Consider the following 24,721-nt stretch of genomic DNA (forward strand, 5'->3'; position numbering starts at 1 on the left):
CTTGGCTGGTTGTAGCGCTCCTACTGCAGTGAATACCTCTCCTCTAAGGTTTTTCCATAATGTCTTCTCCTGCTGCAGCATCCATACATATTTGAAAGAACTCTGAGTCGTAGGGGTTGTGGCGTTCTGAAAAGCTCACCCTTCCAAAGCCGGGAAGCTCTTGGCACAGAAAGGAGATAGAAGAGGGTTTTCCCTACACTTCATGGTAAACATAGGCTTTGGCTTTGTCATTAGTCTCATTTGGAGCAATGTGATGTGTAGACCAGAAGCAAACTTGGACAAAGACTGTCCGTAGAGCGGCTTAGATAAAATATCTAATGTGTTTGTCTCTGCATCTACCTGCCGGGGAGGTTCTGAATTACATGCGTGTATTTTGTATTTATGAGAATAATAATGCCGTCTCCCAAACAGAACGCATCCGAGGACGCTTTCTGTGCTGCTCAGGAGGGATACCTGCTGATCCCAACTACACCTCAGCTGAAGCCAGCGAGCACAGAGCAAACTTCTTAGAACCAGCCAAAATTAACGATGATCAGTTATGGTAAACAACTTCAGGTTGGTTGAAGTATTTGGAACAGACTTTAACGCTATGAAAAGGTTCATTGACTCTGTGCGCTCTTCTAAAATTTCCACTGGTGCCGAGTGCTCGGCTGAATCGTGAGCGATGGCGTGAAGGAAGAGATTTAACGAGCGGGCTGTAGGATCGTAGGCGTCCTCCGGCTTTGCCTGGGTCACCCCATCCTCCCTTTGCCCTTAGCTTGCGTTGAGTGCTTGGCCATGGATGCAGACCGCAGCATTTGTGACCGGAGCTATCTTTAGTACGCATAACGTGGGTTTGATTCTGATTGATTGACTCCGAAGCCACTGAAGTGCTGGATTATGGAAAACAGACAAATAAGAGAATACTTAAACCACTGGTATTACCCTGTACTTTTTGGCCAGGGCGTAGATGACCTCCTAGCGTCACTTCCCCCCAAAGGTACGAGGAGAGGCGACGGAGAGTGAGGCTTGCTCAGTAATTACTACCTGATAGGAAGCTCAAATGAGGAAACAGTTGGGATTTCCCCACTGAGCCCACTTGGGGGAAGGTTTGGGGTTTCTGCAGAGAGCAGATTGCAAGTTGCGTTTCAGGAGGCGGGAGGTTCAATGCTTGAAAATGTTTCCAGGACTACTTCTGCTTTTTTTCCCCAAATCTTGGCCAAAAAAAAAGGTCATTACGTTTCTTCCTCGAGTGAGGTTATTTTTCCTCGCTTTGTTGGGATTGCACACTCGAAAAAAATTCTGCGGGTGAACACATGGAAAATAGAGGCATATTGAGAATACCCTCTGTGTGCAAAAGTCTTGGAGAGGGGTGGCGAAAAAAAAAAGGAATCCTTTCTGACTCGCTCTGCCTGCTCACACGCTCACAAAAAGAGATTCTCCTCTTTGTTTGAACCGCAAAACCACCTATTTAAGAAGGGAAGTGACGGCCAAACCGACGGGATCTCGCGTGGTCCCGTTCATGCTGTGGGCACAGCGGTACGAGGAGGTTACGGGTGTATTTCCTTTGGACGCCGCGCTCGGCAGCCGCGCCAGCGGCAGCAATTTTTAGAATTGGAACTTGTCTATGAATTTACCACTTGTGTGCCATCACAGGGTTCGCATTCTTGAGAAGGAGAGGACTGGCGGTGGAATTGTAAAGCTGTTTGCAGCCCTGGTCTCTCCCCAACGGCGGCGGGCGAATGCTTCTGAAAACATCTGGGGACGGCCTTGCCATTTGATGTGGGGTTTGGGGAGAGTTATTTCCGTGTGGCCTGTGAAGCGCTGTGATTCTTGGGGAGGGAGAGGCTTCCCCGCTAATTGCGCCAGGAGCTGAATCTGCTCACGGTGAATTATGGCGCGGCCGTCCAACGCGTTTTGCAGCGTTGGCGCTGGTCCTGCTGTCCTTCCGCAAGCAAAACTGACATCCAGCTTACTGGGAGCCTTGCCTGCGAACACGTGAAGGGTCGGTTTGTGTCCTCGCAACCTTGGCTTTCGTCAGCTCTGGTTGGTCTCGAGAGCTGCGCCATCCCTTGGGGAAATGCCCCGGTAGCGTACGAGTCAACGCAAGAGCAAGGCGGGACCCTCCTCTCCGCTCTGGCCGTTGGGCGCCGGTTGCTGGTGGTGGGTTCATAGAGCATGAAGGTCCCTGTGCATTGAAGGGCGGCATCGTCTCTTCCTTCTCAACAGAAGAGCGGGGGAATGGGGATGCTCCCGGACAGTGGCCAAGCCGGAGACACGGGAACAGCCCGGTTCCCAGCGAGAACTGCAGTACGCAGGTGGTGGTTTGCACCGTAAGGTGTTCCAAACGGGTCTCTTCACTGGTTTTATCCCTTAGAGCCTTTTGGTGCGCTGGCTTAGATTTAGGAAGAGCTAAGTAGCCTACAGCTGGGACTTCTGTCCTGTCAAAAATCCATGGTGATGTTTTGCTTTGCTGCCTGCAGTGGGAGCGATAGCTTTTGAGCCATTTCAGCTATAGGCTATTGAATGCATCCCCCAAAAAGCCCCTTGAGAGCGGTCCCTCTGAACTCTGCCCCTTGGCCCATGTCTTCAAGGGACCCTTCTCCTACTCTGTGATATTCACAGCAGAGGATATTCCAACACCTACTTGTTAAACAAAGAATTACAAACACAGTTAAGCAAGTCAGGAATTCTAGCTGAGCTGTCCCAGTGGTGGGGTACGAGGGGCAAACACACAACACTGCTCTGGGAGATCTCTTCCACCTGAATTGGGGCTACCCACGTCGCTTTTGAGTGCTAAAGGCACAGGTTAAGCGTTGCACAGCATCTCCGGGGAGCGCTGAGGCATCCCGTGTCCGCGGCACTCTGTAACACACACTTGATGCGTTGCGCAAAACGAAGGGGGAAATTCTGGGTTAGGAAGTGAAGTATTTGGCCTAGATCTCCTTAGGGATGAATTTTATGCTTGAAATAAGTACCGCGTGATAAATGATAGAACCATACGGTTGAGTGAATTTTTTTCCTTGGTTATCTGGTGGTTTCCCCTACCCCTAAATTAATCTCTTCAGAGTTCCTGATTTATTTTATCCAAAGAAGCGCTGACTCTGCGGGTGAGGATGTCGTGCGGGAGGATGTTTCTGAAACGGAACTGGAGTAGATGTTGATGCCTTCCTATTTCTTGTAGGGTCCCTTCTGGGCAGCCTCGGAGAGCTGAGTTCCCTGTACGGCAGCGCAGAGCAGCAGCTGAACGAAACCCTGCGGCACCGCCGGCATGCGGGAGACGACGACTACAACATCGAGGTGCTGCTGGGCGTGGACGATTCCGTCGTCCGATTCCACGGCAAAGAACACGTTCAGAACTACCTCCTCACCCTCATGAACATCGTGAGTATCTTCCTGGTGCTGCACCGCTTGTTTCGGAACGCGAAAGGCTTCGGTGGTCTCTTGCAGGAGAGCGTGCTCGATACAAGCATGGTGGTTTTCTCTGCTGTTGGATACGGTTCTCTCTTTTCCAGATGTTCCTTTAATTGATCTTTTTCGCAGTAGTTTTCTAGGGCACGTTCTAGGGTAATTCTGGGAATTTGGAAATAGTTGCAAAACAATGGGGAAAAATTGTGAACTTGATACATCTGTAATAATTCCGAACTTCTCCGGCAACACAGCTCTGAAGGAAACCTGGTTAAAGAAAAAAAAAAAGAATTCTAAATGCCTAACGGCTCTTTGAAAGAAAGGAAACCTTCTGATGATGTCTGTTCTTTAACTTGTGTGTCAATATCCATATTTATATAGAAACTGCAAAGGAGCAGAGACTCATAGAACTGGTTTATCATCGTGTGTCTTAGGGGGTTGGCTGGTGTTTTTTGTCTACATATATGTTGCTGGCTGTAAAATCAACGGCAAGGTGCGCCGTTTAAAGATACACTCTTGAACGACCCTATCAGATTCTATGAAAATGCCCATCACAGAAGAGCACAGCTCACACTGTGCATTGAAATTTATGTCCTGTACCAGCACGGAATGGTAGAACTGCTCAAGCTTCAATGTTTTCTGTGTTTTCTTAGAAGAAAGAAATAATGAAGAAATAATGAAGAAATAATTCTCTTAATGCATATAACTGTGAAACCCATATGGATACGTCTTAGAAGCTGTGGAGATCGTAAGGTTTTCCAGGAAAGGAAAACAACATCCTAAGGACAGATTAGAAGAGAACAGAATTACAATTAATAGTGATTTGATAAATGTACCAATGATTCTTGTATTTTTTTTATAGTCACCTTTTTCTTCCTGGAATAATTGCAAAATGATTCCTTAGCCTTATGAATCATCTTTGTAGCATTTCTTTATTCAGCCGCCATCATTCCTGACAGAGAGAATCCAATCTTTTCGCTATTGCCAAGAAACACCTTTCCCCTCTCGTCCCCAAATCCCCATCTCGGCTCCCCTTAGGGGAGGGAATAACACGTAAGGTGAATTTAACCTTCAGTCCTTGTTTTATGGTTCGCTCCTGCACTTGTGCTGGTCTTTTTTAGGCTTTTTCTGCTCTCCATGCCTTCCCTCGGCCCAAACGCCGTGCCTGCAGGGTGGCTGCCCGTGGTGGTAGCTCACGCCGAGCTCCGTCAAGGCTCAGCTCTTCCACCTGGTTCATGGAAGCCTCAATCAGCCATGGGGTGACGGGTGATTGCTGGGGGGGACAGGACTGACCCCCTTACGCCTGATGGGGCTGGTGGAACATCTCCTCCCAGCAGGGGAATGGAAGAGGTGGGAGCGGTGACGCCGTGAAGGGTGGGAGAGGAGGCAGCGAGGCTCAGTGTCGCGGAGAAGACTTCCCGGGACAGCACCTTTGCGTTAGGCCTCAGGTGCGACCCAGGTAACTCAGAATGACAGAAGCGCACCGTTCAGAAGGATTTCTCTCCCGTGCCCTCAGCCTTTGGTCTCAGGTGTGACCCTTGTGGTTGGAGCGTGACACAGCGCGCACCAAACGCTGTCCCGCAGCGGCCGCACGGCTACACAGGTACGGAGACCTGAGGCTGAAGATGCCACCTCTTGTGTTTCAGACTACAAACGAGCTACCCTATCTAAAGAAGGTCTCTCTGCTCCCTTTGCAAGCTCCTCAGTCAGCTAAATAAGCTGTTTCTTCCTAAAGAACTGTGCTGCCAACAGCACGCGTCCCCCACCTGTGAAAGACCGTCCTGCTTAGGTAGAGGAGACCCCTCAAATATTTGGGAGGAAGCACAGGGCCAGAACCCAAGTGTACCCACAGGTATGTTCTCATTGTCGTAAGACCCCAATTACCTTTTAGATCTTTAAAGCCTGGTCCTTTTTTAAAAAAGCATCCCTCAGAGAACCTGCGGCAGCATGGTGGGAAAGCCAGCGGAGCGAGGACTGGGGAGGACTGGGGAACGGGGTACCAGCAGGGCAGAGGAATTTTGGTTTTTAGCTAACAAAAGACAGAACAGTGAAGCGTTTGTAATGATCACTTTCAGCAAGAAGTAGCTCATGCACTTTCTTAAGCGGATACTTAAAAAAAAACCATGATGTTTTTGGCACTGTGGCGTTCTGTCTGAAACTAAAGGTCTCCTGCACGAGTCCGCTGATGTTCGTTTGTCCCTTGGGTGGCTGCTTAAGACAAAACTTCCCTGGATTAAAGCAACTGAGATCAGAAAGACGTACGCAGAGGGCAGCAGGTTATACTGAGGGATTCGAAGCAGTTTTGGACTTGGCAGTATTTATATCTTTCTTTGTTTTTTTCTTGAAATTAAACCACAATTAGGCAGCGGAGTGGGACTTCCATGCCTCCTTCGTTCTCATGTGGCAAGTTGCTTTTGATGGAATTCCTCTTTTGGTGATCCCCGTCCCTCAGCATTGCAGTTTTGCAACGGGGAGAAAATAGGAGGTGAATAATTGAACGTTGGAACAATTGCTTCACCAGACGGGCAGTCGGAGTTACGCGCTCGTTCCTTGTAAAACTCTCCTGCCGACAGTCTGTTCTCAGCTGGTCCTGAAAGGGATTGCATTTTGAAAAAACCATGGGCTGAAATCATTGTGCCAGGTCCCGCGGTCTGGACAACTCCAAGTGACCTCTTTTCCCTGAGGGAAAGGAAGAATTTCTGTTTAGCCTGACTTAAAAAAAACCCCAACCTCTAAATCCTGCTCAACCATACCGGCCTCTGAACAGTGGTATTTATTTTTCACCAATTACCTGTAACATAATATTTATTTTGTTTTTAGGGCGATGAGAAACTTCATTGATGATCTGCAGATGTTTTAGCCCTCTAATTTACACTCCAGTGGCAGCACATTTCTCACCTTCCCAGACACAAGGAAGGTCCTCAAGAAGAACGATTTTTCACCCGTCTTGCCTAATTCTGTTTTTTTTTAACGTCACTTCCACAAATACCCTCTTTAGTACAAAAGCGACCGCATAATTCTAATTTATCGCTGCAAAGTAGGGCAGCAGTATTAGTTGCTTCTAAAAAAAAAAAAATTCTTTGAAACTAAACCCACCGTGAAATACTGCAGTTGTTGGGTGAGCAGTGGAACTGCGGTGTTGGCTCTGCATTTGTGTCTCGTGGCTGGGCTCTCCGGTGGGACACGAGCTCCTCTGGGGCTGGGGGTGTTCTCCGAGCTCCCGTACGCGTGGGTGAGAAAGGATACGCACTCTTTCCTTCCTTGTGAGCAGTAATCATAGACTCATTGCATGGCTTCGGCTGGACATGCACCTGCTGTTCCAGTGCCTCACCACCCTTAAAGTGAAAAACTTCTTCCTCATGTTTAATCTAAACCTGCCCTCTCCCAGTTAATAGCCATTCCCCCTCGTCCTGTCACTCCATGCCCCAGTAAAAAGTCCTTCCCCAGCTCTCCTGGAGCCCCTTTAGGTACTGGAAGGCCACAATAATGTCTCCCCGGAGCCCTCTCTTCTCCAGGCTGAACAGCCCCAACTCTCTCAGCCTTTCCTCATAGCAGAGGTGCTCCAGCCCTCGGATCATCCTCGTGGCTCTTCTCTGGACACACTCCAACAGGTCCATGTCCTTCTTATGTTGAGGACTCCAGAGCTGGATGCAGTACTCCAGGTGGGGTCTCACGAGAGCGGAGTAGAGGAGCAGAATCCCCTCCCTTGACCTGGTGGCCACAGTTCTTTTGATGCAGCCCGGGATACGGTTGGCCTTCTGGGCTGCGATTGCACATTGCTGGCTCATGCTTCTCGTCAATCAGCACACCCAGGTCCTTCTCCTGGAGAAGCCTGTTACTTCTAATCGCCTGCTTATTTGCTCAAAACTTCTGCATACTTCATTTCTTGGAGGTCTTGCGTTGTAAGTGTTGCTGGAAAGTGACAAACAGGGCCAATATTTGTCAGGGCATTAGAACTAACAGAGGGAGCCACCATCTGATCTGTATTTCCTTCGGCAACGGGGCTAAAAACACTTGAATCCAAATTCTGCCTTTAAACGATGTGTAGAGATCTCGTTGGAGACCTCCGCAGACCTAATTTGGGGCGAAGCCGTGGACTGGTTTATGACGACTCCTGTGGGCTTTGAAGTTTGCTCTTCCCTGGATGTTTTCTGCAGTCCTTTGAGGAGCAGACCTCAAAAGGTCTCGCGAGGTTGTCTTACCAGTGGGTGTTTTCTCGAGCCAGCGGTCGTTTTTAATGTAGTAAGTCTTTCCAAAGCGCATAAACGTTAGGTTTGAATTACGTGATTAATTTTTTTTAACGACACACATTGACTTGCAGAAATCAAGTCTGTTTGGAGATATCGTTATCCTGTGAGGTACACTGCAGCGTCGATGTGTCTGGCAGTGCTGTCGACTTCAAAACTTTCGGATGAAAATCTCCAAAGCATTTCTGGGATTTGGAAACGCTTTGCCCGTGAATTTTAAGAGCGATTTAGAATCAAGAGCGCTATTCCCGTCTTTGAAGCTAAACACGTGTCTACATGTGTGGAGAAACGGAGCCTCGTGGCTCCTGTCATTGTCTCAATGTTGTGCCTTCCCAACCCAGAGCTTCCGAAGGCGCAAATGGCTTTAAGGCAAATCCTCGAGTATTTTGCGAGGACAAACCTGTGCTGAAGTTAAGGGCGCATTTCCTTGAGTGGGAGCTACTGGCAGCAGAATCTCTTCCAAAGTGTACAAAAATCTGCTTGCTCGCTCGCTCTCCCCGCTAAAATACTCATCCCATGTGTTGGAACTGATGGAGGTGAGACCAACGTTGAGGAAACAAATGGGACTAGAACGTGGAATTGATCCGCGGTGCGAGTGGCCAGATGGCGCAGCAGAGGTGGCCACCTGGGATGGGTGGTGACGGGTTTATCTGTTGTTCAAGCAAACTCTATCTGCTTTTAAATCCCTCGGTGAACTCCAACACACTGCCATAACCTTGCTTTCAGGAATAACCTCATTTTCCTCATGGTGTTTATCGAGTGAGTGAAATTAAGTGTTCGGATGAGTCTTTACAGGGTTTGAACTTGAAGACTTTCTCTTCCCCGGTCACCTTTTCTGTTGGCCCCGGTTCAAAGGCCATTAAACTGGAGAGGAGCCTTAACGTGTGCTTCAGACGGTTCTGTGGGAGGGGGAACATGGCGACGGGAAGCGTAGTCTGCATTTCCCACTGCATGGAAATGGTTTGGGACCCGAACCCTCTTCTGAGAAGACTGTGGTGGTATAAGCACTTGAAATAACACATATGCGGCCTTGGAAGTTCCCTTTTTCATTTTTCCTTTTTTCTTTTTTTTTTTTTTTTCCCCCCTCAGGTGAATGAGATTTACCACGATGAGTCCCTGGGTGTGCACATAAACGTTGTGCTGGTCCGAATGATCATGTTGGGGTACGCCAAGGTAAGCCAGCCTCTGGGCCACTTCTCCGCCTTCAGCTGCTTTGTAACTACGGTCCCTGTGAATCACGTGAAGGGCTGTGGAAAGAGAAGTCTGCTGAACAGCTAGTTCCAGAGTAACAGGGACAGAGCATTGGTTTTCCTGCTAAAATACACTCGGAGAGCTTTGAAACAAGTGCTTGTTAAATTATTTGGGATGAGAGGAGAGCAGTGATGCTCTTGAGGGTTTGGTAAAGATCATATCTGTTCCACTTAACCCAGATGTTGAATTTGGGCAAGTCAAAAGACCAGTTTGATGTTTGGCTTGTAATTAAATTGACTGAGCTTGTAGGCACACGCTGTAGCGAACGTCTCATGGAACCAGATATTTAATCAGTGTTCCTCAGTACACTTTTACCGGCGCTACAGTGTTTTGCAGCAGTTGAGGCATTGTCCCGTGTGTGCGTGCGTTATTCCCTTCCTCCGCACAGGCTGTGTGTGGCACCACACACTCATTCGTTTCACCTGAGTCGTGCTGTGATCCGGCACTCCAGAATGGAAGCAAGTTCCGGCAAAAAAAATAAAAAATGTCCTTATTCAAAGCATCAGGTTGCGCGTTCCTCCTGCACGTTACAGGCTGTACACAGAAAGGCAGTTATTTTCATAGATGATGTCAACGTTCATTAAACTGTCTTCAAAAAAACCCCTAAAAGATGTACTACTGCACACGCATCGTCTTCTCTCGTAGGGAAGAAAGCTGTCATGGGTGGTAGGGTATTAGGAGGAGAGAATTGGGGACCAGATTGGTGCTCCAAGAAAATGCCAACTGGTCTGCATTTCCCACCTTTAGGAGCTCCGGGGCTCTAACATGTTGCTCTTTCAGTCCATCAGCTTGATTGAAAGGGGGAATCCCTCGAGAAGCTTGGAGAACGTTTGCCGCTGGGCGTATCAGCAGCAGAAGTCGGACCCCAATCACTCCGAGCACCACGATCATGCCATCTTCTTAACCAGGCAAGATTTTGGGCCCGCTGGTATGCAAGGTAATGCAGCTGACCCGGAGCAAAACTCTCCGGCCTTGGTGTTCCTCGGCTAGCGCCTGCCACAAAAGAGGAAAATTTGAGACTTGCATTGTTGGGTGATCCTGAGGCAACAAGCGATGTAGGCCTTTCTTCGGCCAATACCGAAGGAAGCGCTCAGTTTTATAGACGTGTTGAAATGTGGTCCTGTTGGGGAAAGCACAGACGCTCATCGTAACGTTCAGTCCCTGTTCTGGCGTTAGAGAAGTAATGATAGTGGGAATTAAATTCCCAATGTGCGATTGATGCCAGTGTGGGTCGATAATGGTCTGGGTGAGACGGTGCTTTGTCTGTCCAGCTGGAGTCGTCGCGGAGGTTTGCGTTCGGTACCTCCACGCTCCCTTCGCCTTTCAGGCGGAGATCGGGGTCTGAGTTCTCCTTCAGGTCTGGGCTGGCGTCCCTGGAGCGAGACCGGTGAGGTTGAGATGTTAGGCGGACTTTCCTGTGGTCAGAAAGATGTTTTAGCTGCTCCTGAGGAGAAGACGTGCAACGTGCACCAGGCAGTACGGGGGTAAAGGTACTTAGATGAACACATGCAAAAAATCCCCGCCTATAGCTCTGCCTTTTAATTGTACGGGGATCTTGTGCCTTTGGGGGGATAAAAGCCTAAATGTGAAGTAACACAGCTGTCTGTGGAACGGATCCCAGTAGGTCAGAGCTGTGTTTGACAGCGATTGCAAAGACAGAGGGAAAATTGGCAGTCAAAAGAAAATAATCCTAGGTTCTTCTCAGTTAGTAGGTTTATTGGGGGGGGTCTCATTTCAAATAGGTGTAATGGGTAAAAGAATGAGCCGTGGTTTCTCTCAATAGGATATGCTCCTGTTACTGGCATGTGTCACCCGGTCCGGAGCTGTACGCTCAACCACGAGGATGGGTTTTCATCGGCTTTCGTTGTGGCTCATGAAACCGGTCACGTGTAAGTCCCACTTTTACAATTGGATTACCAACAAAATGCGGTGCTGCATCTCCCGCTTGCTTCAGGGGGGTTTAATTCGAATGGCGATACGAAAGTTCTGCCCATTTTGTTTCCATCCCCTTGGAGTGCACCCGTGGTCTAAGCAACGAAGAGAGAAGAGGGGGAACTTGTTTGAAGAGGTCGGTAAAACCTGGAAGGCGCCGGCAGTGGAGACAGTAGCTTCTCAAGTATCCTTAACTCCTTTGTCCTCATGGACTGGGAGTGCTGATTTGTTAGACTGGACACCTCTTCAAGGGCGATAGCATGGGAGTAACGGATTAAGCATGGATCTCCGTTAGCTGTCTGGGCGAATTCATGTCAAGTGCTGAGGAGCTGATTTTTGTCTTCCTGAAGGAGCGCAGGCGCCTCCTTCAGCTCACTGCGAGGAATTGAGCCCAACTGGAGGTGACCAGTCACTTGCGTATTGCGCTCAACGCGGTGCACACTTGGAGATGTAGCGTGCTAACCACGTTAGCTCTTTGGGGAGGCAACACGATAACTATGTTAGCTCTGTGTTTAAATAGGTGCTTTTGATAAATGACTATGACAACACAAACAATTCAACATCTGAATGAGTAGAGTTGTTGTTTTCCTTTTCCCGAAGCATAAGAAGTCGTCATCACCTAGTGCATTCTCGGTGTTAACAAATAAAACGAAGTATAAATGAAAGTAGTCAGAGAGTCCTTATGTTGTGGCATGAGAGAAGATGGGTTTGAAATGCAGTTGATATCTGTAGAATGCCAAGAACAATTTAATTTTGCGTGATTACACATGCGTGAGAAACTTGTTTTCTTTACAGTTGTTTGATGAGTGGAAGAGGGGAAACTGCCTGGGCTCTGACACCGATTCTTTGTTCCAGGCTGGGAATGGAGCACGACGGGCAAGGGAACCGATGCGGGGATGAGACGGCCATGGGGAGCGTTATGGCTCCCTTGGTGCAGGCTGCCTTTCATCGCTACCACTGGTCCAGATGCAGCGGCCAAGAACTCAAAAGATACATACAGTAAGGACCCGTCAGCCCTCAGCGGTGGTCGTTTTGTGAAAGGGAAGAGAGTTCTTTGCAGTTCCTGGGATGTGGGGCCGGCGCGCTGCCCTCCGCGAGACAGCGGAGAGGAGAGGAGAGGCGATCTCAGCGTGAAGGGGCGGCATAAGTGTCAGAAATGGGACCCTTGACCGGGGAAGCCCTTTTTTATGACCGCAGCGGTACTGGAGCCTCAGAGGTACTGAGGAATGGGATCCTCCGGAGTGGCCTGCCCTCTGCTTCCAAGCAGGGCTTCAGCCTTCAGAGGCGTTCCAGTTGGCTGCTCCGTGCTTCGGGGCGGCTGCAGCGAGGTACCGCTATCTCCACCTCTGACCTCTTCCATAGTCCTTTTTTTTTGTGGCTCATTCAATTCTATATTAGAAAAGCTCTAAACCAGGGATGGCGCTTCCTGCGCTCACCGCCCATCGCATCCTCTGGGGAGCGCGGCAGGGGTCTCTCTGGTAGACCTGATGTCAGGTGGCTGGTGTTTTCCCGAGGTTTTTGGTGTCTCCAGCAGTTACGCTGCGAAACTGGCAGGAGGAAGCCCTGAACTCAGAAAAGGCAGTAGCAAAAGTTGTGGAAGAGAGAAGGCAGCATGCGTGCTTGTGTCTGAATTAGGGAGAAAAGGAGAACAGATCGCTACCCTGCTGGCTGTAGTCCCCCTCCACGTATGTTCCTTTTCACCCAATTCTTACTGAGGCTTCCTTGTGATAGGACGAGGGGTGATGGCTTTGAACTAAAAGAGGGAAGATGTAGACTCGATATAAGGAAGAAATATTTTACGCTGAGGGTGGTGAGCCCCTGGGGCAGGTTGCCCCGAGAAGCTGTGGCTGCCCCATCCCTGGAGGTGTCCAAGGCCAGGTTGGACGGGGCTTGGAGCAACCTGGGCTGGTGGGAGGTGTCCCTGCCCAGGGCAGGGGGGTGGAACTCGATGGCCTTTAAAGGTCCTTTCAACCCAAACCATTTGGTGATTCTGTGATTCCTTCTCCATTGCAAATAGCTGGTTTTGCCCGTCAAAACTGAGTGAAAACTTCATGAGTTGACCCACATCTCCTACAGAAGAAAACCCATTCGTAACGTAAAGCATAAAATAGTAATTGATGGAGACCTTGTGAAGCAGCCCAGCGCAGGAGGAGCACCCCACCAGTATTGCTATTTTAAGACATCAGAGTTAATCAGGAATGAGAAGAAAGCAAGCTTTATTCTTGCCCTTTGCGTAGGCAGGGCTTCATGCCTGTGATACAGTAGGTGTCAGGGAGGAACGCCTCTTCTCAGACTTCTCTCCTGCTCCGATGCGCCACAAAGTCAGTGGAAAGACCCCCTGTGACCACAGGGGGCTTCGTGTTGGGCCTTGTGTTGGGACCAGGTCAAAGCACATGGAGATGTCACCCTTTGGTACTGAGAGTGGAGGAGGGTTTGTTTTCCACCTCTGGTGACGGGAGGGAAAAGGGCAAATTCCACCTGTATGGTTGGGGCAGGGAAGGGCTGGAGATGCCTCTCGGTCTCCCGCAAATGCCGGGATTTTGCTGGAGGATCTTCCCGTCCAGTGCTCCATTACATTGCACTGGGCAATGTCCCTACAAGAAGGGACTGTTTGCGCTTTGGGGAGCGATAACTATGTAAACAGGAAGAAAAGAGGTTGGGGAAAAGGAGTATTGCCTTACTAAGAACAAGGACTTTCATCTTGCTGATAAAAAAAAAAAAAATTCTACACCTTCTCATGATGTTTTTCTGTGTTTCTTTCCACAGCTCTTACGACTGCCTTCTTGACGACCCTTTCGAACACGATTGGCCCAAGCTGCCCGAACTGCCAGGCATTAATTATTCCATGGACGAACAGTGCCGCTTTGATTTTGGCGTTGGCTATAAAATGTGCACAGCGGTATGTCCGAGGCGGGCGTTGCAAGGACAAACGGTCCTTCAGCACGCTGCTGTCTGCCCTTATTTAGAAGCTGCAATATATGCGTTTTCTCCTAATTGAAGAGCAGTTAATGGAGTGGTTTAAACAGATCTATAAAGAGGAGAGAGATATTTACGGGTGAAACACGTTGGGTTTAATGGTCAAGTGGATGACAGCACAGCCCACATGACACAGACTTGTGGTAGTGATCCCCCAGAAGAAGGGAAAAAAAACCCCTCATTTTCCTCCCGCTTCTGGGTGTCTCCTCCTTTCCTCTTCTCACCAGCTCAGGGCCGGGGGATGCAGGGAATACGCACTGCCCTTTTCTGTCTGAAGATGCTGTACCTAACTGGTAACCGTGTGTGTGAGATTAATTGACTTGATGGGTTAAATCCTTATCTGAAAAGTATTAATAATCTAACGTTGAGTTTCATCTCATAAACGTTCCGTATTTCAGTTCCGAACCTTTGACCCGTGCAAGCAGTTGTGGTGTAGCCATCCAGATAACCCATACTTCTGTAAGACGAAGAAAGGACCTCCACTCGATGGGACGGAATGTGCCCCTGGAAAAGTGAGTATTGTGTTTTTGCTGTGTTTGTATTGAAAAAAAACCCAAAAAACCAGACCCTCAGTTGCATTGATTTGGGTTGAAGGGCCCAAAGGAGAAGAGGGAATGGCGCGGCATCCCCCGGGTGGAGCTAGAGGAAGGGACAAGAGGGAGCTGTGCATTCCCACTGGGATATTCTGTGACCGGTACGAGGTTTGCCGTAGTACCCAGGAACTTTTGGGCACAGAAACCCTCGTTGAGGTGTGACCCATTCTGGAGGTGTAACCCATTCTCAGCCTCTTCTGGGGCCTTTTTGTAATGTTATTTTTGGGATTCTTTTCTCATCTGCAAAGTGCCCATAACACGTCTTTAGGAATCCACGGCAGCAGATGATGCCGTGACTGTAGGACAGCTTCTTAGTGCTTGTGGTCCAGACACCCCGTGGCTAAATGTTTGTGTGGGTTTAGGATTAGCCCTTCGTTTTCCCTTTTAATATCCCCATTAGCGGGTGTCCTGCTGCTAATTCGTTTTTCATTATGAAATTAGCAGCTCAGCCCGTGAGCTCACCTCTGCGTGCTTCTCGTTGTACCGCCGTTGTCCCTTTGGTGTGGTGTTTGTGTCTGTTCCCATCTGTTTTCCTCGCCCCGTGTCTCCCAGTGGTGCTATAAAGGTCACTGCATGTGGAAGAACACTAACCAGCTGAAGCAGGATGGCAACTGGGGACCCTGGACAAAATTTGGCTCCTGCTCACGGACCTGCGGAACCGGAGTTCGCTTCCGAACGCGCCAGTGCAACAATCCGATGTAGGTCTTCTGCTTCGGGGGTGCTTCCAGTCAGCCTAAGACAGAAGAAAACTCCCCAGATGTAACGTCCCGGTGGGTTTTAGAGCCTCTTGACCGTTCTTCTCTTCACAGGCCCATTAATGGAGGTGAAGACTGTGCTGGTGTCAACTTTGAGTTCCAACTTTGCAGTACGGAGGAGTGTCCGAAGCACTTTGAGGACTTCAGAGCGCAGCAGTGTCAGCAGCGCAATTCCCACGTTGAGTACCAGAACAGCAAGCACCACTGGCTGCCCTACGAACACCCGGACTGTGAGTCCTCTCCCACGTCCTGATTACGAGTCGTGGCTGCTGAAAGCGTTAACAGTGTATTTCCCAATGGCACTACTGGAGAAGTCCTTTGTAGTGTTTTCCCCCTCTCCTATAGCTCCATCCACCTCGGCGCGATTCTGTCAGTCTTCGCCGACGGCGTTAATGTCACCCGGTAATTGCCGTGAGGGACAAGGAGAGCCCCAAGCACGCAGACAGGTTCCTGGTTCACCACAGGGTGTTGCAGAGTTGCTGGCGTTTCCCCCGCAGGTGTCTCCCGCGGTGCCCTTCACACGGGCGGCTGAGGAGGTCCATTCAGACATCATTCTCTTCCCTCTGGTGGGATATTTTTTCTGCAGCACATCTGGATTGCTCTTAATTGACGCTGTTCCTTCTTCTCCCTTGCTCCACAGCTAATAAGAGATGTCACCTGTACTGCCAGTCCAAAGAAACCGGGGATGTGGCTTACATGAAACAGCTGGCACACGACGGGACGCGCTGTTCCTATAAAGATCCCTACAGCATCTGCGTCCGCGGGGAATGCGTGGTAAGTGAGAGCTTCCCAAGGGCGCCGTTGAGTTTGAGCCGTGCCCAGTTCCACCACAGCTCTGGTTAACGTCCATCAGAACAACACGGGCGACAGCGCAGAGAGGGACTGGGCAGATGTTTCCAAATTAGATATGTACAGCATCGTATTCCTCGTAATTCCTTAAGATTTAGATTAAATTAGAGCAACGGCACGGACCTGTTCTGTGGAAACACTCCACTTCTCTTCAGCTGATGGTTTCATTTGCCCTTTTTGTACTTAGTTTCGTGTCTGGAAAGAATTGGGTCTATTTTTCTGTCTTTCCCATCCTTCTTAGTCTTGAAGTACATAGAGTAGTCATAGAATTGTCTAGGTTGGAAGAGACCCTCGGGATCATCGAGTCCAACCATCTACCCTACTCTGCAAAGTTCTCCCCTACACCGTATCCCCCAACACCACATCTAAACGGCTCTTAAACACCTCCAGGGATGGGCACTCCACCACCTCCCTGGGCAGCCGATTCCAGTGCCCCACCACTCTTTCTGTGAAAAATTCTTTCCTAATGTTCAGTCTAAATCTACCCTCTTGGAGCTTGAAGCCATTCCCTCTCGTTTTCGTTCTACAGTGCACGTAAAGTGAGAATCACGTCCTATTTTTCCCATGAAAACTGTTATCCAGCGGCAGATCTGCAAGCAGTTTGTGTTTCAGTAAAATGGATGGGTGTTGGGTGGTGATTTCCTCCCCGCGCTACTTGTGCGGTGGCTTCCCACCGCAGCTGAAACTGCCAACCCATGACAAAGGCTTCTCTTTCTTTTTGTTTTCGCTCTCCCTTCTGCAGAAGGTGGGTTGTGACAAGGAGATCGGCTCCAAGAAGGTTGAAGATAAGTGCGGCGTCTGCGGCGGGGATAACTCTCACTGCCGAACCGTGAAGGGGACCTTCACCCGCACTCCCAAAAAGCTTGGTAGGAACAGCGTTATCCTGCAGCTGGGGATGGTTTCTCTTGTCTCTGCTCTTTCTGGCGTACTCTTTGCAGACCGGTCAGGAATGGAACCTCCTTTCAGGCGGAAAAACACAGGTTTGAAGCCGCCGTGCAGGAACAGTTGAGTCCCCGATGGCGAAGTGCCCTCTGTAAAACAGTGACTATCTCTGTCCTTCGGAAGATCTGTTAGGAGAAGGTTTGGTCAGTCTTGTGTACTGTGGAATACTCCCGGTGCAGAGCACGTGGAGTTCTCCTCTGTCAGTGCCGCAGCCCGGCCAGACGGTGTCGGTGATGGGTGGGGAGACACTGAGTTTGGCCAAACAGAAACGAACTGTTCTTCTCCCGGTGCAATACAGCAGAAACCGAGGTGGTTTCCTGACCCGAAGCACAGCGTGCCTCTGGCTGTCACCGGGCCCAAGGAAACCTTTTTATTCCTCCTGTTAAAGATTAAGCTTTTCCCAAGTTTTTCCTCTCAAACTCAGAGAGTTGTAAACGGAAATCTGAATTTCTGTGTATGTGAAGTGGATCCTCGTGTCAAACTGGGGTTTTGTGATACTTTCTCACCAATTACAGACCTTCAGGCAAATTAAAAATAAATTCAGCTGAATTCTGAACCAGATATAAAAAAATGTTTTGGCAGGAATCCTCATTTCACATACCCTTGAAGTTGTGGGACTGAGATGCGGTGGAACATCTGAGAGCAGATGTTCCCTCAGAACCAAGTAACCCGCTTAAAATTAAGAGGAAATAAAAATAATCATAGAATCATGATTCTCTGAAATTTTCAGACTGCGCTCTGGGGTAGTTTGCAGCACGTTCCCTGTCCATAATAAGGCAAGATCCCCTGGGGCTCCTTCAGAAATTCCTCTTTTTGTCGGTTGGTTGTTGAGCCGCGGCAGTGTTACCGCGTACCTTTTGCTGTGAGTATTTTGTGGTTTAAGCGGTGATTTCAGGAATATCTGTCCGATAGAACCGAGTGTTTTGAGACAGAGCAGAGAAAGGTGACGGGACAGATTAAGCGAATATCTGCACAAACCGTTAATTGCTGTTAATTGCTGCCGTGAAGCGAGCTTTACTGCAGCATTAATAATGCAGTTGGGGCGGTGAGCAGCCAAACGAAACTGGGACAGAGATGGGCCAATGTGCGACTGGGAATAGAATACATAGAATATTGGGCCGAAAATACTTATTAATTATTACAAAGCAACTGGAAAGGATTACCGATGGTAATTGTCAAATAGCATTCCTGGGTCACCGAGAGCCGCGGCGTTGCCTGCGGGGTGCCGGCGTGCCGTGGCGCGTTGGCACGGTGTGTGCCGTGTACGGACAGCCGGACACTGCGGGGGGAGAGACGGCGCGCCGAGGCGGTGCGGGGAAGATGCTGTTCGTCAGCCGCTTAATTGCGAACAGTTACGGCAGCGATAGGAGTGTTTGTTGTTTTACCGTTGACTTTGGCAACCTCGTCATTAAAAAGACTACTTGACCTCTTCCAACAGGAAAACATTTAAGTAAGAGTTGCCAAAAAGAATTCCAGTTTCTGGAGAATGAAATCTGCACGTATCCAACTTAAAATCACCCACCTGAGCGTTCGCTGCTCTGACTTTCATTGACTATTCACATTTGCCGGATGGGTCTAATGCTGCTGCTCTAAATGCATCTGAACACGTAAAGTAATTTATACTTTACTGCTTTTAAAGACCATCTGGCTGACAAAGGTAGTCAACGAAATACCCAGACGTGTCTCCCGTCGCACTAATTGCAGGCGTTCTAGTTAAGGGAAGACCAGAGGAGCGCTGGCGTTGCCCAAAGGAGCTTGCAGTGTTTCCCTCTCTGAAACAAAGGAGTCCAAAAATACCCTCTGGGGCAGAGTCAAGTGCTTGCAGGGAGAGGGGCATCCACGGCGACTCCGGAGTTCCCAGTGCAGTTCTCCTCTCCGTTGGGACGTCGGTCGATAACGCCAAATCGGGCAAAAGCTTTATGTTTCATATGCTCCGGAGACGATCCACGGGAAGATGGGCAAATGCTGTTTGCGCCATCGCTCGTCAGCCCAGACCATGATTTCCCATATTCCCAGCTCCTCCGTCCCTTCCCTTAGGTTTTCCAAGGAGCCGTGGCGTTTCGGGCGCATGACAAACTGCCGGTGCATTCCTTAGTCCCGGGGGGAAACGCAATTACCGAAACGCTACGTCTTGTGTTTGCCATGCCCAAATAACCAAACTCTTGTCCCGTCCCGGGATTCCCCGGGCAGACCACACAGCAGAGGACAAACAGAGAAGAGCTAACTCAGCCCTTAAAAGAAGGGATCTGCAGAGATTTATCGTAATGAAATCTACATTTGTTAAAGAGAACATAACAGAGATGTGAAAATGCCATGTGCTCAGAGTGCTTATGGCGCTCTGGATCAAAACTTGATATCAAGTGCCTGTTGACAGGTCCCTAGGAGGGATTTTAGTCTTCTTAACGACAGTACTTAATGTCACACTAATTACCTGTGGTTTGGGCTGATCAGTAATTGAAATTTCAAATAAGAACCATTTTCTTTGGGAACAGCTTTTTACTTTCAGCCGTAGAGGGTTGGATTCAGCCCCGTCCCTTACGCAGCAGCAGTTGAATTGACGAGTTTTACACTCCCAGTTGTAAATAGTTTACCGTCAGTTGTAAATAGGTGAACTTCCATCCAAACAAAGCTTTTCTGGTGCGCAGCCACAGCGCGCTCTGTACCGCACTCACCTCTCTCCAGGCTCTGCTGTCTCGCGATCAAGCAGACACACTTCAGACGCTGACATCTCAGGGGACAGCGAGTAAACTCCGATCTCCCAGCCTGGCTGATGAGCGATTGGGCAGCAAATAACGAGGAAGACTTGTGTTTGTTCCCCTGGTGTGCCGAGGAACGTAGGAAACAGAGTTTTGCCTGAATTGGCGATTGATGTGGCCGATAGCAGAGCAGCCGTCAAGTGACAAATAGGTTTGTAACTGGTTTCTCTCCTCTCCCCGAGAGAGGAGAAACACACGGAGGTCCCGTCAAAGACGTTACAAACTATTTGCTCCGTTTCCTTCTGAGACGGCGTCTGAGCGGGCGGTGGATGCGCTCCTCTGCAAGCAGAAGCTGGATCACGGCGTGCCCTCCTAACCGTGCCTCTCCCTTTTTCTTTCCCTCTCCGCTCCCTCCATTGACTGCCGCACATGCCAAAGGGTACCTTAAGATGTTTGATATCCCTCCTGGTGCTCGACATGTGTTTATCCAAGAAGACGAGGCTTCTCCTCACTTTCTTGGTAAGTGTTTCTCCCCTCAGGTTTGGCTTTGAGGGGTGATGAGAAGCACGGGGCAGTCCTGCACGAGAGCTTGAGGCATGAGATAACCAAACTGAAGCATCCCGGGTAAATATCTGCCTTCAGAACTGCATGTTTAGGACTGAGTCCTACAGCATCAGCTCAGCAAACGAGTATTTACTTCTCGTTTGACTTCTTCCGAATATTAAACGGAGCCTAATTTGCATGTTTACTAACAGCAGAGTGTCATCGCTCATGTTTAAATGGGCGCTGCCCGGTGAAAAACTGTGTGTTCCGTTGTGTGAACCAAATTCAGTATCTCTAACTATTATTTGCTGCAGATTGCAAGCAACAGCTTTTTTAACGAAAGAAGGTTGGTGAACTTGTGAGACATTTGCAGTGCACTGAATGTTTTGGCTTCTCAATTTTTTGGCTTTTGAGGTCCGAGAGGTCCGTGTTGGCCCAAGCGCGGCCTGATAGGAGCTGTCAGAGAAGCAGAGCTTTGCTTTGGCAACAAGTGGCTTCACGGAGCTGCTCCCTTGGTGCCACAGAGCTCCTGCGTTCGCGTTACTGTCATCGCAGGGACTTGGGAGATGTTGGCGTAGCGTTTCTTTGAGGTGGGCTGGGAGGGCCTTTCTCTGAGCCGGCGCGTCAGGAGCCCTTGCCGGGCCACGGGGTTCCTTGGCCAAAGGTCCCCTGTGATATCTCCTGTCCAGTGTGCCATAAGCCACCGTGGGTGCTGACGATGGGATGGGAGGCGCGACTGCCACTGTTTTCCATCCCTTTAGCAATGAAGAACCAGGCGACGGGACACTACATCCTGAACGGGAAAGGGGAGGAGGCCAGATCCCGGTCTTTCATCGATCTCGGCGTGGAGTGGGAGTACAACATGGAAGACGACATCGAGACTCTCCACACCGAGGGGCCCTTGCACGACGCAGTGGTTGTGCTGGTAGGTTCCGTCTCACGGCAGTGGGAATATGGTGGGTCTGTCCTTGATGGAAAGCGCGTGCCCAGCGCGGAGCTCGGGCTGAGATAAAACCCCGCTGTGTGATGCTGCGCTGAAGGACACATGCCGAGGAGATGGCTGGTGGCCTGAAGCCCTCTTCTCACTGGCTGTTCCCCTCTCTCGCATCACGCAGCGGTGATGTGTCCATCAGAAGCCCCATTTTGCATTGTGGGATAGCAGCAGGACGCAAAGAAGGGTGTTGCGTGCCAAACCATGTCCAGGACAAGCCCAGCTCTTGAGCCAAGGACATGGTGTGGCCATACCATCCTTTCCTCCTCGTTGGTGGTGTCCTGCTTGACCAGCTTAGAAGGCTGGCCGAGAAATGCGTCTTATTTGACATGGCTCCGTGTTGATTTTACTATTGTTAGTTCGAACTGTGGAGACAAAACCCCATTATTTTTTCCCCAGTGAGTTAATTAGCACCTTCCGTGTTTCCCCTGTGAGCCAGGCCTTGGTTTCTTTACTTGGCAAAGGAAGAAATCATAGCTCTGGTTTTGCACCGCCCTTGACATTGGGTTATTGATAGATCATTCCTCGGGAGAACGACACAAGATCCAGCCTGACTTACAAGTACATCATTCACGAGGATTCCGTACCGACGATCAACAGCAACAACGTCCTACAGGAAGAAATCGACACTTTTGAGTGGGCGTTAAAGAGTTGGTCGCAGTGCTCCAAACCCTGCGGTGGAGGTAAACGGGTGATGTGGTGCCTTCTGGTAATGAAGGACAAATTACCAACAGTGGGACAGGAAAAGGCGGGGGGAGTGAGCGCTTTAGAAATCTCAGCCTCCCGTTTTAAATCCTTCCTAAATATCTGTCATGTAAAACCAGTAACGAGGCAGTAAAACTCTTATTCAACCCAAAATTTCCGAGGAGGACCTGTTTTTCCTGATCCTTCTGCAATATTTCCCAGGGTTCCAGTACACCAAATACGGGTGCCGCCGGAAAAGCGATAACAAAATGGTTCATCGCAGCTTCTGCGAAGGCAGCAAAAAGCCGAAGCCCATCCGCAGAATGTGCAACCTTCAGGAGTGCACACAGCCGCTGTGAGTATGTCTCCTGGTGGGAGTTAACCCAACCACGTTCGGTCGGATGCCGACAGCTTTCTAGGCTGCCGTTCCCGTGTTACGGATGGTTTTTCCTCCTGCGCGAGAGCGGTTAATGATCTTCTTGAGCGGTCCCATCACAAAAAGGGTGTGTGTGAAGCACTGCCCGAGCCGGCAGCAGTATGGATGAGAGGTAGAAGCTGTGATGGTCTCTTACTCCTCTTTCCTTCCCAGCTGGGCAGCGGATGAGTGGGAATACTGCACAAAAACCTGTGGGAATTGGGGTTACCAGCTGCGTACGGTGCGCTGCATCCAACCCCTTCCCGACGGCGCCAACCGCTCGGTCCATTCCAAGTACTGCAGCGGAGATCGCCCGGAGAGCCGCAGGTCCTGCAACCGAGTCCCCTGCCCGGCACAGTGGAAAGCGGGACCCTGGTCTGAGGTGGGCAGGCGGTCCTCACACCCCCCAACTTTACCAACATCTCGCGCCTCCCAAAACCTGCACGTTGCCCTGAAAGCCGACGGTCCTGAATTGTCTTGTGTCTGTTTGCCAGTGTTCGGTGACCTGCGGGGAGGGCACGGAGACCCGGCACATCACGTGCCGTGCCGGCGACCGCTGCGAAGGAGAAAAACCCGAATCGGTGCGGGTTTGTAAACGCGCTCCCTGTGACGGTAAGAAAAACCTTTATTGAGGGCTGAACAACAGCGGAACTTTCTGTGAGGGTTCTGTGCTAAAGGCGTTTAAAGGTATTTACGCTGTTGGGCGACAACCGCGCAGCACCCGGCATCTCCGGCACGCCGGAAAATACACCCCAGCTGGGATATTCTCCCGCTTTTTGCCAGCTAAAGGCGCCCCGTTGTTTAGGCATCAGTGATATCGTAGCGCCGGGGCGTCTCCGGTAAAGGCGCTGAAATAGGGGGTTGAGGCGCGTTAGCCCGAGTGGCGTTGGCAAAAATTGGTGCGAGAGGTGAAGGTCGAGTCGAAGGAAACCCCGCTCGACCTCGAAACCCCGGGGTGAGTTGTACAAGGCTGCCAATGGAGAAAAAAAAAAAAAAAAAGTATAAAAATGGCATCCCCGAGCATTTCCTGGGAATGTCATTACGTTGTTCTAATGGAACTTTTGGAACAGATTTTTAAGCTGTTTATGACCATTTTCTTCCTTCGGGTCCCCGACTCTGGAAGATTTGGGGTTTCTTTGCTTTCTAAACCCCTCGTGGCAGTCCTCACACTCTGATCCCTGGCTGGGAGGAAAAAATGGAGTGAGAGTTTTCAGAGGCGCAGTGTGTTTTCCGGCAGAGTGTATCTACTGCTGCCCGCCAGTCTGGGAACGGTGTCGCCTTTTGCTCTTATTTGTCTTCTGCCGCTGAAAGAACTCGGGGCAGAACACCATTCTGGGAGCAGTGAAGGGTTATAAAACGGTGTAGCCACTCGCTGGGTGCAAATCACTGTCTGTGACTCCATGAACACGGACGAGATTTAAAACCCCACTTTTCGCTGGCGATAAAAATATTTCCAGAACTGGAAGAGACGAGGGCTACACCTTCCCAAAACGATTCCGCTAGTGCTTTAAGCATCACCGTGAGGAATCTGTACTCAACGCATCCGTTGGGATTCCCTTGAACAGCCGGTGGTAAATTCCTGCCTTCCACCATGGAGCAGCGCACAATCCTGTTTCTCCCTGGGAGAGCACCGCGTCTCTCTGGGCGTAAGCGATGCTCAGAGCCGAGTGCCGCTGACCTGTACGCCCCGGGATCCGCTCAGTCCCAAAATCCCCCCTTTTGAGCCAGATGTCTCCGTGGGATGCTGTCAGCGAGCGGTGTCCTTAGAGGTACAGCGATGCCCTCCGCGAGAGCTGTGTCTGCTCTAAAAGTCTGATGTGGAAATTGCATTCCAGTAGCTCCGTCCGGTAAAGATTCCCCAGGGAGCCCATACGCTTTCTCCTGTCTTCTGCTCTCAGCTGCCGGGAAGCGAGTCACAAAGTGTGCGAAGGAGAATTTGTACCGTGACCATCAGCGGAAGGAGGCGAGCACTGACACACTGGCTAGCAGATGGTTGACTAGGTTGTGCAGAATTAACCTAAAAAGTAAAAAAAAGGGATTCTGTGAGTATACAGCTCCGAGATTGTACTTACGGAACCTGCGGAAAGTAGTGAAGTACAAAACCAAATCTTTGCACCGTCACTCAAGTCCCAAAATCCAAACGGTCACAAACCGACATCACAAAAATGAACCACGAGAGAAAAAGATGCATTGTCGCTACGGAAAAGCAAAAGTATCTATTCGGTACTTTCTTTTTTGGTTTGTCAGTTCAGGTGACACTGTTTGCTCCGAGTTATATACCGACATAAATCACAGCGTGTTAACAAGACGACTGCCGTAATTTTCCAGATGAAGTGCTTTCATTGACACGGCAGCATAAAGATTGCCCTCTATATGATGCAAAGATTTGTGTTTCAATATCAGCTTTTTTAGTTTAGATGAATTATAAATACAGCCCCTGAGTTTCCCCCGCTGAATTCC

At 49.8% G+C, this 24,721-nt stretch overlaps 1 protein-coding gene across 1 annotated transcript in view; it reads left to right on the forward strand.

Moving 5' to 3' along the window:
* Positions 1-24,721, forward strand: part of ADAMTS3 (ADAM metallopeptidase with thrombospondin type 1 motif, 3) — a 167,095-nt gene that overhangs the window by 140,043 nt on the left and 2,331 nt on the right. The window contains exons 4-20 of the mRNA XM_009887110.1: positions 3,164-3,363; positions 8,724-8,807; positions 9,666-9,822; positions 10,669-10,774; positions 11,673-11,816; positions 13,584-13,716; positions 14,192-14,305; positions 14,939-15,084; positions 15,196-15,371; positions 15,782-15,915; positions 16,733-16,856; positions 20,067-20,147; positions 20,933-21,096; positions 21,680-21,845; positions 22,069-22,201; positions 22,436-22,643; positions 22,756-22,873. Of these exons, the coding sequence (XP_009885412.1) occupies positions 3,164-3,363; positions 8,724-8,807; positions 9,666-9,822; positions 10,669-10,774; positions 11,673-11,816; positions 13,584-13,716; positions 14,192-14,305; positions 14,939-15,084; positions 15,196-15,371; positions 15,782-15,915; positions 16,733-16,856; positions 20,067-20,147; positions 20,933-21,096; positions 21,680-21,845; positions 22,069-22,201; positions 22,436-22,643; positions 22,756-22,873 (2,388 nt within the window). The remainder of the gene's footprint in view (positions 1-3,163; positions 3,364-8,723; positions 8,808-9,665; positions 9,823-10,668; positions 10,775-11,672; positions 11,817-13,583; positions 13,717-14,191; positions 14,306-14,938; positions 15,085-15,195; positions 15,372-15,781; positions 15,916-16,732; positions 16,857-20,066; positions 20,148-20,932; positions 21,097-21,679; positions 21,846-22,068; positions 22,202-22,435; positions 22,644-22,755; positions 22,874-24,721) is intronic.

The sequence above is a fragment of the Charadrius vociferus genome, unplaced genomic scaffold (genome assembly GCF_000708025.1).
Source record: "Charadrius vociferus isolate BGI_N301 unplaced genomic scaffold, ASM70802v2 scaffold376, whole genome shotgun sequence".
In the NCBI taxonomy this organism is placed as follows: Eukaryota; Metazoa; Chordata; class Aves; order Charadriiformes; family Charadriidae; genus Charadrius; species Charadrius vociferus.